Here is a 16,260-nt window from a genome sequence, read left to right as displayed (position 1 = left end):
CAGTGAGTCCAAGAAGTATTTGATCCCTTGCTGATTTTCTTCGTTTGCCCACTAATAAAGACACTATCCTTCTGCACTTTTAATGGTAGATATATTCTAACATGGAGAGACAGAATATCAAGACAAAAATCCAGAATATAATTTTAAAGAATATATTTTAATTAATTTGTATTTCAATGAGGAAAATAAGTATTTGATCCCTCTTGCCAAACACACTCAATACTTAGTGGCAAAGCCTTTGTTTGCAAGCACAGCGGTGAGACGTTTGTTGTAGTTAACCACAAGTTTAGCACACACACCAGGGGGAATTTTGGCCCACTCTTCTTTGCAGATCCTCTCTAAATCATGAAGGTTGGTGGGCTGTCGCTTGGCAACTCTGACCTTCAGCTCCCTCCATAGATTTTCGATCGGATTGAGGTCTGGCGACTGGCTGGGCCACTCCATGACCTTAATGTGATTTTTCTTGAGCCAATCCTTTGTTGCCTTTGCTGTATGTTTAGGGTCGTTATCATGTTGGAAGACCCAACCACGGCCCATTTTCAGATCCCTGGCAGAGGGGAGGAGGTTGTCCCTCAGGATTGTGCGGTACATGGCTCCATCCATCTTCCCAGTGATGCGGTGAAGTAGCCCTGTACCCTTGGCAGAGAAACACCCCCAAAACATTATGCTTCCACCTCCATGCTTGACGGTGGGCACAGTGTTCTTGGGGTCATAGGCAGCATTTTTCTTCCTCCACACATGGCGGGTGGAGTTGAGGCCAAAAAGTTCAATTTTGGTCTCGTCTGACCACAAAACCTTCTCCCAATAACTTGGTTCATCTTTCAAATGATCATTGGCATACTTGAGGCGCGCCTCCACATGTGCTCTCTTCAGCAGGGGTACCTTTCGGGCACTGCAGGATGTGAATCCATTGTTGCGCAAAGTGTTGCCAATTGTTTCCTTGCAAACTGTGGTCCCAGCTGCCTTCAGGTCATTTGCTAACTCCTGCCGAGTGGTTGCAGGACGATTTCTGACTGTTCTCAGCATCATTGCCACCCCACGAGGCGAAATCTTCTTTGGAGCACCGGGCCGAGGTCTGTTGATTGTCATGTTATACTCTTTAAACTTTCTGATAATTGCACCAATAGTTGTTACTTTCACATCCAACACCTTACTAATCTTTTTGTAGCCCATTCCAGCTTTGTGAAGGTCAACAATTCTGACTCTGAGGTCCTGTGACAGCTCTTTGGTTTTACCCATGTTGGAGACTTGAAATCTGTGTGATCTGTCTGATTCTGTGGACAGGTGTTTTTCACACAAGTGATTAGTGAGAACAGGTGGCTTCAGGTCAGGTAACAAGTTGATTGGGAGTGTCTAACTGGTCTGTAAAAGCCAGAACTGCTAATGAATACTAAGGGATCAAATACTTATTTCACTCCATGAAATACAAATCAATTAATATATATTCCTTAGATTTATTTTCTGGATTTTCTTTTTAATATTCTGTCTCTCCATGTAAGAATACATCTACCATTAAAAGTATAGAATGATCATGTCTTTATTAGTGGGCCAACGAAGAAAATCAGCAAGGGATCAAATACTTCTTGGACTCACTGTATATTGGTCCATGTTTTTTTTTTTTTTTTTTTTTCTTCTGTCCTGTTAGCAAGGATGCAGGTTTAACACAGACTTTGTATGCTGGAGTGTAAAGCCAGATGCACATTAAAGATATCAAGTATTGGAATGGCAATTCCTTTGTTTTTGTTCTACACCAGAGAGATCAAAATGTGAATTTCAGTTCAACAAAGCAATATTTCAACTCCTAAACAACTTAAAACATGGCACTTTTTAGTTTTATTTGAAAATGAGCAAAAAGATCTGAACATGATTGAAAGGTGATTCTTGTTGCTCAGATGTGTAGCTGGACTGTTTAATCAATTAAAATCAGGTCAATCAGGTACCTGATTCAGGTAAAACAAACCACTGGTGTATCAACAGCCAGTCTGGCAAGGAAAACAACCGCAGTTGATGACTGAAAGAAGAGTGAAAAAGAGTGAAAAGTGAAAGATTTTCCTTTAAGCAGCAGACAAAACATTCTTCACGTCCTTAATACAAAAAGAGGGAGTGTGGTTATAGCTGCTAGTTGGATTTGTGGTAATACATAGAAATGAATCTTTTTGTTTTGAGAATACATGTGTATAGAGAATAGATGTATACATCGAAGAAGTTTGCTTATGAGGAAATATTCGAATGAAATGTTATAATAATCCATCCGAGGCAGTTGAATTCGACACCATTAAGAGAGCTTACATTAGGTGGCACTCCCCACATTTGAAGCGCTGCGTGTTGGTGGTGAAGCGTTTGCCGACACGTTTATCAACAAGTTACACACACATAGAGACGAGGAAAGCATGTATCGTGGATGTACTTCAGCCCGGTCCTGGTTTTGCGCAGCCTGCGTAAAAACGCACCAGAGCAGAAGACCGCGCGTCATGCGTAAACTACACATAGAGCGCCCAGACTAAACAGCTGCAGAGAAAACAGGATGATTACATCTCAGGTATAGATTAAGTATGCTCTATTAATCTGATTAATGAATTTGGACATTTCAGGATACCAGGGGACCCTTTTGGCACACATCAGAACAGTCCACTAGCGCTACTTTTAGTTGTTTTGTTTGTTTGTTTGTTTGTTTTTTCATGGATCTTAATCTATATTTTAAAGTGCACCCATAATGTCGCGGTGTCCTACACCTGAAAAAAACCTCCTGCAGATCGCACAAGGCTCCCTACTTTAAAAAGAGCTACTACTGTGGTACAGTGGTGGTTCAGCGGTTAGAGCGCCGGGATATTGATAACAGGGTTGTGGGTTCGATTCCCGGGCTCGGCAAGCTGCCACTGTTGGGCCCTTGAGCAAGGCCCTTTACCCTCTCTGCTCCCCGGGCGCTGGAGTTGGCTGCCCACCGCTCTGGGTGTGTGTGTGTACTCACTGCCCCTAACACACACAGGTACCTACGTGTGTGTGTGAGTGTGTGTTCACTACCAGATGGGTTAAATGCGGAGGACACATTTCGCTGTACACTGTACAGTGACAAATACGTGCACCTTTACCTTTACTGCGCTCTTTACGGTTCATTTAAGACGGTAAAAATGGATAATAAGACATTTTTTTTTGGAGCGTTTAGATATAATGTGAAGCTGGCAGTCCTTTACATTATGCCAGTTCTAACCATTTCGTGATGAAAGAATAAACAGAAATGCTCCAGAATGACTTTTGGAATAATATCCAGTGAGATATCTGGACTGGGGTTACATTAACAGCTCACAAATAAAGTTCTATACTATCTATCTTCAATATATCTAATCTAATCTAATGTACTCTATTCTTTATCTTAAGATGTACCTAAACTACAGTCAATAATGCACCTTGACACCAATGAACAGGGAACACGTTTACCGGTGTGTTCGACCAAAACGTGTTCTAAATGAGACGTGAGATGAATGGTCTTCACAGTGGTGTGCCAGCTGTGGTTTGGTGTGCCAGCAGCTTTAAGGTGTGTAGGGTGGTGTGCTGGCTGCTGTAAGATGTGCTGGTTGGTGTGCCAGCATCTTTAAGTTCCAGTAGGTGTGCTGGTTGCTTTCAGGGGAGCCAGTTTGTGTGCCTGCTGCTTTTGGATATGCTGGATGGTGTTCCGGCATACAGCTGGTGTGCTGTAAGATGTGGTTAGTGTTTCAAATGAGTGAAGTGAAATAATGTTAATATTGCTGGATGCTTTTGAATAAATATGTGCTATTGGATGTGCCGATTGGTGTGCTGGCTCCTTTAGGATGTGCCGGATAGTGTGCCACCTGCTTTTAGATGTGCCGGATTATGTGCCGGCCACTTTTGAATGTACCAGATGATGTGTCTGACGCTTTTGGATGAATATGTGCTTTTGGATGTGCTGGTTCATGTGCCGGGTGCTTTTGGATGTGCCAGTTTGTATGCTGACTGCTTTAAGACATGCCGGATGGTGTGCCAGCTGATTTTGAATGTGCCGGCTTGTGTGCTGATTGCTTTAAGATGTGCCGGATGGAGTACTGGCTGCTTTTGGATGTGCCGGATGGAGTACTGGCTGCTTTTGGATGTGCTGGATGGAGTACTGGCTGCTTTTGGATGTGCTGGATGGAGTACTGGCTGCTTTTGAATGTGCTGGTTGGTGTGCTGACTGCTTTAGGATGTTCAACTTGGTCAGTGCTGGAAAGTATGCCAGTTTGTTTGACACAAACTTTAAGATGTGCTGGATGATGCACTAGCTACTTTAAGATGTGCGAGTTGGTGTGCCGGCTGCTTTAAGATGTGCCAGTTGTTGTGCCTGCTGCTTTAAGATGTGCCAGTTGTTGTGCCGGCTGCTTTAAGATGTGCCAGTTGTTGTGCCTGCTACTTGAAGATGTGCCGGTTGTTGTGCCTGCTACTTGAAGATGTGCCGGTTGTTGTGCCTGCTACTTGAAGATGTGCCGGTTGGTGTGTCGACAGCTTTTGGATGTGCTAGATGGTGCGCTGGCTTTTGTAAGATGTGCTGGTTGGTATACTGGCTGCTTTGGGGTGTGTGGTCAGGTGTGCTGGCAGCTTTGAGATGTGACAGTTCGTGTGTCGGCTGCTTTAGTATATGCTGGATGGTATAGTGGCTGCTTTAACATGTGCCAGTTAAAGTGTCAACAGCTTTAAGGTGTGCCACTTGTTGTGCCGGCTGTTTTAGCATGTGCCGGATTGTGTGCCGGCTGCTTTAAGTTGTGCCGGTGCCAGCAATGTAGGTGCCGGGTGAAGTGCTTAGGTGCCGGGTAAAGTGGAAAAACGATTATGGATTAAAAATACAAACGGCCAATGGCACAGGAAGCTGAAGCTGTGTTTAAATCAGGGTGTCAGTGGTGGCGCAATGCTCAGACATTAGCAATCTGGTGTGGAGGGTGAGCTGATGAACGGCGCTCCTTCAGTCACTCCTCCTCCTCCTCCTCCTCCTCCTGGTCTGTAGTGTGGAGGAGTTGAGGACCGCGGCAGGGCATCGCCTTACCGGCTGGGCTGCTCAGCTTCAGCCCAAACTCAAACAGCTAGCCGAACATCTCCTGTGGTTGGGGTTGCTGAATAAAATTATTGACGACTGGATGTTCTGGAGAACGGTAAGGGTTGGTATCTGGCTAACTTGTCTGGGTTGGGTGAGTGTTTGTGTCTCCACTCTGAAAGAGCAGCTTAGCTGAGCGGCTGTAATGGGAGCGCCTCTGCCTCTCGTGTCAAACGCGAATGTTGACACGGCTAGTTCGCGTGTAACGCTGGCTAACTCACTGCTAACTGACCGGTTAGAGTGACCTTACACACGCCAACAGCAATTTAGCAGACCAGAAACTGCCTACAGTTGATGGCTTGCGGTAACGTTGGCTATATTTAAAGCGGCGATGTATTCAAGAAAGCTGGCTTAGCTAGGGAAGCTACGAGATTTAGCTGGGTAGCTTGTTAGCCGCATAGCACATTTGCTCAAGCTGAATGAGTTGCTGATAGTGTTCAGCGCTTGTTTCGGACATGAATACAGTGCCTTTTAGTTCAGGATACCTTTCTGTATCCCTGTAGAAAATATGCTGGGGGTGTTGACTATTTTGAACGGGCTTGGCCTTTTTCTTAGACTTCAGGAATTCTTGTGAAGCTCTTCTCAGCGTACTTGGGAAGCTGCCTAGCCGCCTAGCTCTTGCTGTTAGCTCAGAAAACACGGCTATTCCTAAAAGTTAGCTGCGTTATTACAGATCATTAGCTTTACTAACGAGCTAAACTGTCCTTTTCCAGCTGATCGACGTTCACAAGGCTAGTTAGAGAAGTACATAATAGCCCCATCATGGTGTCCCTATCTGGAGACATCATGGCCTGCTTAATAATGTAGCTATCTAGAATTTATAGGTTCTGCATTTTTGGTGTGTGAGCAGGTTGATCGTGCTGTAACATTGCAAGGCCTTGTTGGTTTTCATTAGTATGCAAGGAGTGCCTTTGCTCGGTTGACATACCTTCGTCCTCCGCCCTGAAAGCATTTCTGTTTGGGTCAAAAAGATGCAGTCTCTCTTAGCGCGTGTTTGTCCAGCTGCTGAGCCAAACGTCCACTGAAGTGGCCTTTAAATCACTTAAACTGCCATTTGTATCCAGCCAGTGACAGAATTACTGCATGGAAATGTTTAACATAAACATCTACGTTTGCTATTTTATCTGCAAGTTTTCTGATTAGATATTATGGTCATATTGCCAAGTATTGTCAAAGACTGTGGTGTCTTTTAGCTACATGTTCTAGGAGACTTGTTGTGTCTCTATGCTAAGCCAGAGTAGAAATGAATCGGTGCATGTCAAGAACATCTGCTTTTTCATTGATGCATAAGAAACTTCATCCACATCACATGAAGATCCGCTTCATTTAGGACAGGCAGGACCACACTGGCTACTTTAGGTTAAACGTGGCATCAGATAATGGTCTCTCCGTGTTAACTTCCCCTAGAGCTAATGCATGTTTTAGAGGACAATACTGGGGGAGCATCTGGACCTACTGAGGATGCTGGCTAGCCTCTTCCCTCACCAGTTCTCCAGATAAAGCCACAGGCACCTGTTAGAGGATGCAGTAAAAAACAAAGTTGCACACGGTTGTTACAGATAGGGGAAAGAAAGTGAGAGCACAACAGCCCTATTTTAAAGAAACAGAGTTAGGAAATTAAAAATGCATGGTGATTGGAACCAGAAATGCATTAATAATGCTGGGATACGTGCAGGATTGTCATGTAATAGTATTTCCACTATAATATTACAGATAACAACTCCTGTACAGATCATTATAAATAAAATAGTAAAACAGCTATGTTTGTATGTTGTAGATGTTGCTAAACCTGGTTCCTATCGCCACCACTGTAAACATTTCACATCTAACCACTGTGCATGACCTTTTAGTGAGTAAATTAGGAAAATCGAGTAGAGTAGATCTTTAATGCTGCAAAGGAACATGACTACACTGAACGTTTTACCAATAAATCTAACAGCAATTCAATATGATTATGATTATTTAGACAGTGATTGAGTGCTATCTGCAGTCACAAAGAAATCTCAAAGTTCACCATTATATACATTTTTTTACGATTCAGAATTATTTAAAAAATACATTGAATACATGTGCCTGTTTGTAAATTACTAGACTGTTAATTTTGACTTTGGCAAAAACAGTAAAGCAGGCTTTATTCAGTATTATTATACTGCATTAGAATCATTTTCTGCATTGCAACAACCATGCAGGCCATTTACATCCCTCACGAGCAGTAATCAGTAAAGAGTCCATCACTTTTACCATTTCCTGTCACCTCTGGAGTGTGTGCACAGCCTTTCTGGGATGTTGCTTAGTGATCCTGCTGACTTCATCATGTCCCCAGCACAGAAAGTGTGCCCTGCGGGGTCTCATGGTTATTGTCATGACTTCTCTGTTCCCGCCTCCTGCTGAGGCCATTTCCTATTGGATAGGCGGTGAGTCATTCTGCAGTTTGATCGAATTAACACATCAGCTCTGACTAACCAGCCTTCCCCAGCCTTGCACAATCACCACGCCATCAAATCTGCCACCAAATGACTGCTGTCTTCTTTTCTATCTGCGTCCAAATAGTTGAACCAAACTTAATTTGCTCTCTGCCTTCATTAATTGTGCCTGACCTATGCAGTTATGAGGATCAGGAAAAGCAGGTTGGAAAGGAGGTTTCATTGAACTGTTCAGATGCAGTTTCTTTCCCTCCCTTGTTCTCTGCATGACTTACTCTTTAAATGATCATTATTGTGTCGTGACTCACAATCCTAGGGTGTCATTCTTGTATAACTCCTTCCTTTATACGTGGGGAAAAAGGAGCTTAGACATCATGTGTGATTCAGTAGTCGCTATGAACAAACTACAGTACAGGAATCCGATTTACTCCATACAGGAAATGGTTGGTAATTGGTGCCAGAGGCCGGGTGCAAAAGCGTTACACAGCTAATCACTAGCAGATAATCTGCAGATGCTTTTCAAGTTTTTTTTTTTCCTTTCTGTCTTATCACCTAAGCTGCACATTTGATTAGAGTCTGTAAAATGTGTTGTGCTTTCTTGTGTCTCTTTGCTTGTATTGCGTTTTTAGGACAGCTCAAATTTAGAACTTCTATTGGCAGAAGTGTGACGATTCACGAGGCCTCAGACAGAGCAGTTAAGACAGAGCTATGCAGAATCGTCTGCTGTTTGAGCCGTATTCTGTGCCAAATCTGCGCCTCCTTGTCTTTACCTATTATTTCTGTTTATTTATGCGTAATGAGTAGAGATGGAGGGAAGAGCCTGAAAACACTGGAATGCCCATGTGCTTTCCCTCCCTAGTACTTGAATTTTTTCTCACCACCTGTAGCACCTGTGCTTGCTGGCCCCTTACTATGGCTGTACTGGGGTTGAATAAAGGGGTGTGAATTTCTTGTTAGCATGTTGTGAATGCTCTTTTGTATTTTAGCGTCCTTAAAGCTCTGAAGCTGGAGTGACTATCCCCCTGAGCGGAGCTTCAAAACACGAATTTACACTTCAAACGATTACATCAAAACTGCTGTCCTCATCCCCACGGTGCTTTGCTCATTCCTTACCCTCTACTCTGGCATCATGCTCAGATGTTTCCTTTTCCCTCTGGTGCTTTTTTTTTTTTTTTTTTTTTTTTTTAATTCTCTGATCTATCTAAAAAAAAAAAAGCAAAAAAATAATACCAAAACCAAAAAGAAATGTTTTCTACATTTGCAAGCATTTTGCATTAGTGTGTCCCCGACTGGAGCTTCATAGTTGGTTTTGCTAAGCTCAACCGCAGTCTTTGTTGTTCTTTGAGGTTTCTGTTATTCCCTATTGATGTGTGTACATGTGCTGTAGGGAGTGAAGCACAGGAGTTCATCAGGGCAGTGCCTCCCAGCGTGCTGTGGCGCTTCCTCCCCAATGGCTGTCACATGTCAGCTACTAGCCCCTCTCTGGATCACATGAATCTCTGAGTGAGCCATAACCCCCTACTTCCTATTTCTCTTCGTGCAGGAATGCAGGCTTACGCAGAAGCAGCAGCAGCAGTGTGTAATGCCTCATTCTCTTCACATCTTCACAAGAGCTCTTAAAAGAGCTATCTGACTTATGAGGAATTCACTGTTGATTGTTAATTGGATCAGTATATGCATATTTGCATGCTTCCTTCCACTTTCTTGCACTGGAAAGGTTAAAAGTGTAATCTCAGTGTTCCCTGTTTATGCCCTGGAGCTTTAAAAATCTCACCCTTCTGCCCTGCGTCTCCCTCCCTAGCAACCTCGCCCCGCCTTCCCAGGTGAGGTGCATCTTGGCAGCGTCAAGGACAACTGCTTTGTTTGATCTGAAGATCTCTGGTCGCGTAATGCTTAAAATATTTAAACAAAAAGTCGCTGCTTCTGTATTTCCTTCTGGAGGGTGTTGTTGCTGTTGTTGGGTACAGATTCCTGCTGTTTATTGACACAACACTCAGGTAGCCGTTTTCCCCTTTCGTTTCCTTTTTCAGCGTTGTTACTGTTGCTGCGGCTTCAAACCTTACTGAGGTGGTTATTGTTCCAAGATGATGCGAGTGGGCTAATGAGATTTGCTACATGCATGACGTGCTATAGGTTGTGTTATACTCCTAATCCTCTTATGATCATTTGAGTGATGCATGAAGGGGGCATGGAGGACAGAGAAAGGGAAATACAGGAGCTCCCGCAGCATGCGGAGGAAGTGAAGTTCATTGAGAGTGAGAGGAAATGGACATTGTTCCTTTATCTTTATATGGTGGTGCCATGCATGTTTTGAGACTTTTCTGTGGTGTTTGATGGAATTTGCTGTTAATGTTTTGTGTTCCTGTATAACCAGTGTAAGAGCAGATAACAAAACCTAAGTGTGTCTCTTTCAGTTTGTCCTTTGCAAAGATGTACAGTTGTTAGGCAAAATATCTCTTTCAGTTAATATGTAAAATGGGTGTTGTGTGTTGAAATGAAGGTGATGTTTTGGCACGGTGGAATCGATTATAACGGATAATATTCAGTGAACAGTAAACTCTGTAATGCTCAAAGAATTTCTATACCGAGACATTCTGAACTGATTTATTTAGATAAGTAGAATTAAACTAAAATTAGTATTGACCTACAGCTCTGTAAATTGGACTTGTTATAACATATTTATTGTACTTCACACATTATTGGACTACTGGGCTAAAATATGTGCATTTGTAACCCTTCAGAAATAAAAGATAAAGGTAGTCCTGGTTTACATTTGGTTAGGAATGTCCTGATCTGATCCAAGCATATTTGAGTGGTTTGGTTATCGGCTCTTTTAATCCCAATTAGGTTCCAACGGGAGCATTATTGCGCAACTGCCTTTGCCTATCTTGCTTTCATAATTCTTGGAAGCCAAAATCCAAAATAACATTTTATCTATTGCCGAAACCTAAAGGCCAGGCAGCTGTGAACACGGCAGATGTAAAACCTTAATAAATAAGTAAAGCTCTAATATGTTACCTTTTTTTTTTCTTTTTTTTGTGTATGTGTGTGTGTATGTGTGTGTGTATGTGTGTGTGTGTGTGTGTGTGTGTGTGTGTGTACATGTGTATAGAATGCGTGAGGACATGTCGAGCGTGGTGTGTGTGCAGGAGTTGGAGGGGCAAGGCGACCCCGCAGAGAAGCTTTCCCAGGATGAGCTGCTGTGTCGAACACGGGAGGTGATGCAGGGTTTGGAGGCTCTGCGGGCCGAACACCAGGCCATACTGGAGGGGCTAATGGGGACCCTGCGCTGTCTCAAGCAAAGCCAAGAGGGTCGTGCCGTAGAGGAGAAGACCACCATGATCCAACGGTCCCTCGAGATGCTGGAGCTGGGGCTCAGTGAAGCACAGGTCAGGGAGTCGGGTGTCTTTAAAGTGGGAGGGTTGGAAATTGGATGTTTGTAGAAATTCAGGCCACTTTGTTTTGTTCCTCTTGCTCAAGCAAAGAAGAAAAACTGTGAGAGCTGTTATTCATCTCTTCCTCACCCATGTCTCAACTTGACAGGTGATGATGGCTCTTTCAGGGCATTTGAGCGCTGTAGAAGCTGAGAAACAGAAGCTTCGGGCACAGGTATGCACACGCACACACACGCACACACAAACACGGACATAGTCTCAACATCTTGCAGTGTTAATACAACCATGCTCTCGGGTATCAGGATCTGTGTGTGTGCACACATGCACACAAACACACACTTTTTCTCTGTCTCTCTTGCCTTCTGTTTGTCTCTCACTCTCCTGCACTCTCTCATTGTCTCTTTAAAACTGTCTGTGTGTTTCAGGTGCGACGGCTGTGCCAGGAGAACCAGTGGCTGCGGGATGAGCTGGCAGGAACACAACAGCGTTTGCAGAAGAGTGAGCAGAGTGTGGCCCAGCTGGAGGAGGAGAAGAAGCATCTGGAATTCATGAACCAGCTCAAAAAATACGACCAGGACCTAAGCCCAACAGTGAGCTTCCCTTTTAGCTGGACCGTTTTAGCTTTTCAGCTTGTGTAGTTTGTCTTTATTCTTTTCCCTCATGAGTGTCTGTCTGCTCTCAGGATGACAAAGACTCTGACTCCAGCAGGGAGACTCTGGATGATCTTTTCCCCGATGAACAGGATGAGCCAGGCCCGGGAAGTAAGTACCTACAGTTCCCACAGTTTTTTTTTCCTTCTTTATATATATATATATATATATATATATATATATATATATATATAATTTTTTTTTTATTATTATTATTTTTTTTTTTTACCCGATTTCACCATGTCATGATATCAGTAATGCACTTTGTATATCCAATATTGGAATAAAATAAACGATATAATCTGCCTCACATCAAGCAGCAACACGGTTTTAATTTGCGTGTCCTACAGTGTGACTTCCACATGTGCACATTGCAATAATGATGCTGAAACAGTAGATTGTGCAGCTCTCATCTGTGACATGCTTTAGGCAAAATTCCACAAAGATCAGGCATTACAGCACCCTTCTCACCCTGTCTATACATCCCTGCTGGTTTGAGTGTTGATACCTTTAAATCATAATAAGCCACTGAGGGTCCAGGTCTCTAATGATTTTAGCAGTGACCCGCATACACACTACAATAAATGACTGCACCCTTCAAAGCATATATAGCCCTCAATAAACTTCTAGTGAATTTCTATAAACACTGTGGAGACTTTTACTCTCACATTATTTACATGCTGATAAGATGAGATTTATTATTTAACTAACAAATAAATGGCTTTAGGACCAATACCTATCTGGAAACTTACATTGTTAAAGTACAAAAAAATAACTCAGCTGATGGCATTAGCTAGTGCTAAATGGCCAATTAAACAAAACACATATATATATTTTAAAATCTTGCATTTCCCCTAGTCTGCAGATTAGCCACAGGCAGTTGATATTGATCCCACCTTTCGGAAAGGTTGCATTGCCAGTCCTGCATTGGACTGATCCAGGTTAGATCAGGTATAAAGTGATTAGCTCTCACACACACAACTTTTAGCTGTTTGTAACTCAAAAATGAATGTTATTCGCTCTTCTGTCCTCTGAGGCTGGGGGTGCTGGTCTGTGCAGTCAACAACAGAGCTTAGCTCATAGCTTTGACATGATGTTAGTGGTGCTTACCAGGAAAGGAAACATGCTCTGTAGCAAAAGTAGTGGGCACAATTTGTCAGCCATGCACTATACCATTTATTATTGTTCAGTTGGACCACAACCTGACCACTGTTTACCACTTGGTTGATTGGCCATCCTTAGCACAACAGTAACACTGACATGGTAAATGGTGTCATGCTGGTATGCGTGCAGCAGCCACAGGGGTGTCTTAGGGATCTATACATATGTCAGTGTCACTGCTGGGTTGAGAGAAGTCCATACCCTAAACAATATCCAACCAGTAACAGCACTGTGGTCTGAAACTGACCATTATTGAAGAGCTAGAGCAGGGGTTCCTAATCCTGGTCCTGGAGAGCTACCTGCCTTGAGAGTCTCACACCTGGGTCAAATATTCAGATGAATTTGATTGCTGCCAAACACTGCAGGGTGAACCAGGACTGTAATAAAATGGACTGTAGTTTCTACCTATATGATCAAAAGATGCACATATACATAGTGGTCAGTGATGTTATCTGGTATTTCAATATCATGGGCACATTAGACAAATTAGCTTCAGATTAACAATTGACATAAACACATCTGTATTTGTAAGAAGAGAAGGTGAGGACGCAATGATGAGAGAGGAGAAGCCCCTCCCTCATATCCCTCTCTTGTTTTTGGTCCCCATTTTTCATGCTTTTAATTGCTTCAGACAGCAGAGTGCAGGATCAAAAGGCTTCGTGGATAGCATTATGGCAGGAGATTTTGTATCCAGGGGCACTGAACGTTTGCAAAATGTTCACACTATTTATTAAAGGATTTAAATGTGTGTTTCTCTCTCTATAGTCCAGCCTCCACACAGTAGTGCAGTAGCAGCGGCACAACAGGGAGGCTACGAGATCCCAGCCCGACTCCGAACCCTCCACAACCTGGTTATCCAGTATGCCTCTCAGGGCCGTTATGAAGTGGCCGTGCCACTCTGCAAACAAGCTCTGGAGGACCTGGAGAAGACCTCAGGGCATGATCACCCTGATGTTGCCACTATGCTCAACATTCTTGCCCTCGTTTACAGGTTTGACTTCTGACTGTGTAAATATGTATGTGCAAATAATCTGTTTGTATTAGGGCCTGGTCCAATATGAAAATGTTGTAAACTTCCAATTTTAAAGGACTAAAAATTTAGATAATGGTTAGTTCTCAGTTTATGTATTAATTTTAAACAGCAGAAACTCTTTTATGTAATTATTACAGTATTACAGTATTATGCAAGTTCTTATGCAAAACAAAACAAGTGTTTACTTATAATTACTTATAATGTTTACATATAATTTTCCTGTAGTTGTGTATGGTTTATTAGTGTATTTATAAAATACAATAATACTGTACAAAAACATATTAATACTTAATTAAATGCTAAAATATTATATATTATTGACAAATCACAAATATGTAACTAATAATTGATATAATTAAGTGATTGTAGTATAAGGATACATTGTAATCTAAACTACTTACATTTTATACCATACAAAAATAGTCAGAGTGGGGCTACTCAGAAATCTGTTTTGATTTCTATTAATGTCCCCTAGTTTTTCTTATTTGAGGAAAATGTGCCATTTGGAGACTTTTTTGGCCCCATGTTTGGCTCCTCATTGACACTGTTTTGTCCTATTGCTGGGAGATCATGAGCTTGAGTCCTGGTGATGCCACAAAACAAAAAAGATGGTAATTACTTGTGCATTGTCTGCTATATTTTCACCAATACTGATTAAACTGTGGTCTGGTCTTCAGTATTATCCGGTATGGTTGTATCTATAGTATCTATCTATAGTAATATGTCAATTGGGGTTTGGTGTCAATGTAGCATCATGCATTTTTTTTTTGTTTTGTTTTTTTGCTTTTTTTTTTAGGGCTCTAGCATTACCTGTGTATTCAGCAACCCTTTCTCACACAGCCATTGGCATATTTTCTTCTTTTAGGGACCAGAATAAATACAAAGAGGCTGCAAACCTTCTGAATGATGCACTTGCTATCAGAGAGAAAACACTGGGCAAAGACCACCCTGCGGTATGTATGTTGATGTAGGGGAGGGGTGTATGTGTTTCACCTGTTATTAGAGACATAAGGTTTGTTTGAGACCACCTCACAGTTTGTCAGTGTTTGGAAGTAAATGTAGCTAAGCTTATTTTAGGGAAAACATTAAGCAAAAACGGACCACCCTGTGGGTTGTGTATGTGTTTGTGAGAAAAAGCAATTGGCAGCTGAGTTTGTGCATGCATATGCTATTTCAGCTGGTAGTATTTACCATCATAAGGTTATGTCTGCCCCTTTACCAGGACCTGCAGCCTCACTGTTTACTGAAGAGGTTAGAACCCTTTCTGCCATCTTTGCTGGCTCACCCTAATTTTTATTTATTGGAAACCCACCTACCTTTTTCTACACACGCATGGGGCTAAAGTGCACATTTAAATCACAGACTGATGATTAAAGTCACCGTGGGCTGTTAGAGTGTTCAGTTGATTGATCCAGGTCAGATTGTGTCTTCTGAATCACTGTCTGTAAGCGCTGATGACTTCCAGCATTTGTCCCAAATCACAACAGTTGTTTGATTTGAATTGTTTTGAGAACTGTTGCTGATTGTATCTCACTGTGTGTGCATGTAAATAAATGTGCTTATGTATGTGTGTTCCTTCTAGGTGGCGGCGACACTGAATAACTTGGCAGTTCTTTATGGTAAACGAGGGAAGTACAAGGAGGCTGAGCCGCTGTGCAAAAGAGCGCTGGAGATCAGAGAGAAGGTAGGTCAAAGTGTAAAGATCATCATGTAGCTTTTTGGACTGCAGTAAGGCTTCCTTGGGCTATTCTACATGACTTTGTATCGAACTCCGCTTCTAGTTTGCCTCACTAAACTTTGTTACTGTGTGTTGTACAACATCCCTGAGGGTTAACCTACTCGCTGCAGTCTCACACTTTCTCTGAGACCCACAGGGAGCCAGCTACACTGAGAATACAGCAGAAGTAGGAGAGGCACAGGGTTATTTTAGTCTCTATTAATGACATTCCCAAACTCAAAACTAGAGAGCAAACTGGAAGTTTTAACTCTTGTTCCTTCTCACCCACACCTTTACTTCACAGCTCATTAGCTAGAAGATCCTTAAAATAGTCACCTCTGCAACTACGCTTTCTCTGTGTCCCTCTCTTCTCTCATTGTGCACTCTGCTTTAGTAAGGTTTTCTGATTGTGAGGTTTAAACTGTATTGGAATTTCTTTCTTAAGCTCTTAATATGATTGGAGCCTCACAGAGCACAAAGAGAGAGAGAGAGACCACTGGAGCCACTGAACCATCAATCAGTCCCCACCCACTTATGAGGCTTTTTATTTTCTTTTTTTTTAAAAACAAACTCTGTTGATGAAACTCTGTTGATGATATTATAAATGTCTACTAATTATCAGGATTTAGCCATGAATATAGCCTTAACAGCCATTATGGCGTTAAATAACAAAAACAGCTAATTAATTTAACACAAACTATTTTATTTTATTTAATTAATATGTTTTTAATTGTCCGTTCATCATGGAATTTTGACACAACATAAAGGACAAATGTGGGAGAATTCAGACCCTGTAACAGTGAT

General features: G+C 42.2%; 1 protein-coding gene across 4 annotated transcripts in view; it reads left to right on the top strand.

Moving 5' to 3' along the window:
• Positions 1 to 4,917: 4,917 nt before the first annotated feature.
• Positions 4,918 to 16,260, top strand: part of klc1a (kinesin light chain 1a) — a 31,082-nt gene continuing 19,739 nt past the window's right edge. Inside the window, exons 1-8 of one of the 4 annotated variants that reach the window (XM_072677923.1) lie at positions 4,918 to 5,135; positions 10,613 to 10,889; positions 11,044 to 11,109; positions 11,321 to 11,485; positions 11,578 to 11,656; positions 13,472 to 13,697; positions 14,605 to 14,692; positions 15,322 to 15,423. In XM_072677923.1, coding sequence (XP_072534024.1) covers positions 10,614 to 10,889; positions 11,044 to 11,109; positions 11,321 to 11,485; positions 11,578 to 11,656; positions 13,472 to 13,697; positions 14,605 to 14,692; positions 15,322 to 15,423 — 1,002 coding nt within the window. In that variant the 5' untranslated portion in view covers positions 4,918 to 5,135; position 10,613. Of the gene's footprint in view, positions 5,142 to 10,612; positions 10,890 to 11,043; positions 11,110 to 11,320; positions 11,486 to 11,577; positions 11,657 to 13,471; positions 13,698 to 14,604; positions 14,693 to 15,321; positions 15,424 to 16,260 lie in introns of all 4 variants that reach the window. The other 3 variants (XM_072677924.1, XM_072677925.1, XM_072677926.1) reach the window with 3 other exon arrangements.

This window comes from Salminus brasiliensis, chromosome 4 (assembly GCF_030463535.1).
Source record: "Salminus brasiliensis chromosome 4, fSalBra1.hap2, whole genome shotgun sequence".
Classification (NCBI taxonomy): domain Eukaryota; kingdom Metazoa; phylum Chordata; class Actinopteri; order Characiformes; family Bryconidae; genus Salminus; species Salminus brasiliensis.
This window is presented reverse-complemented; position numbering and strand designations above follow the sequence as displayed.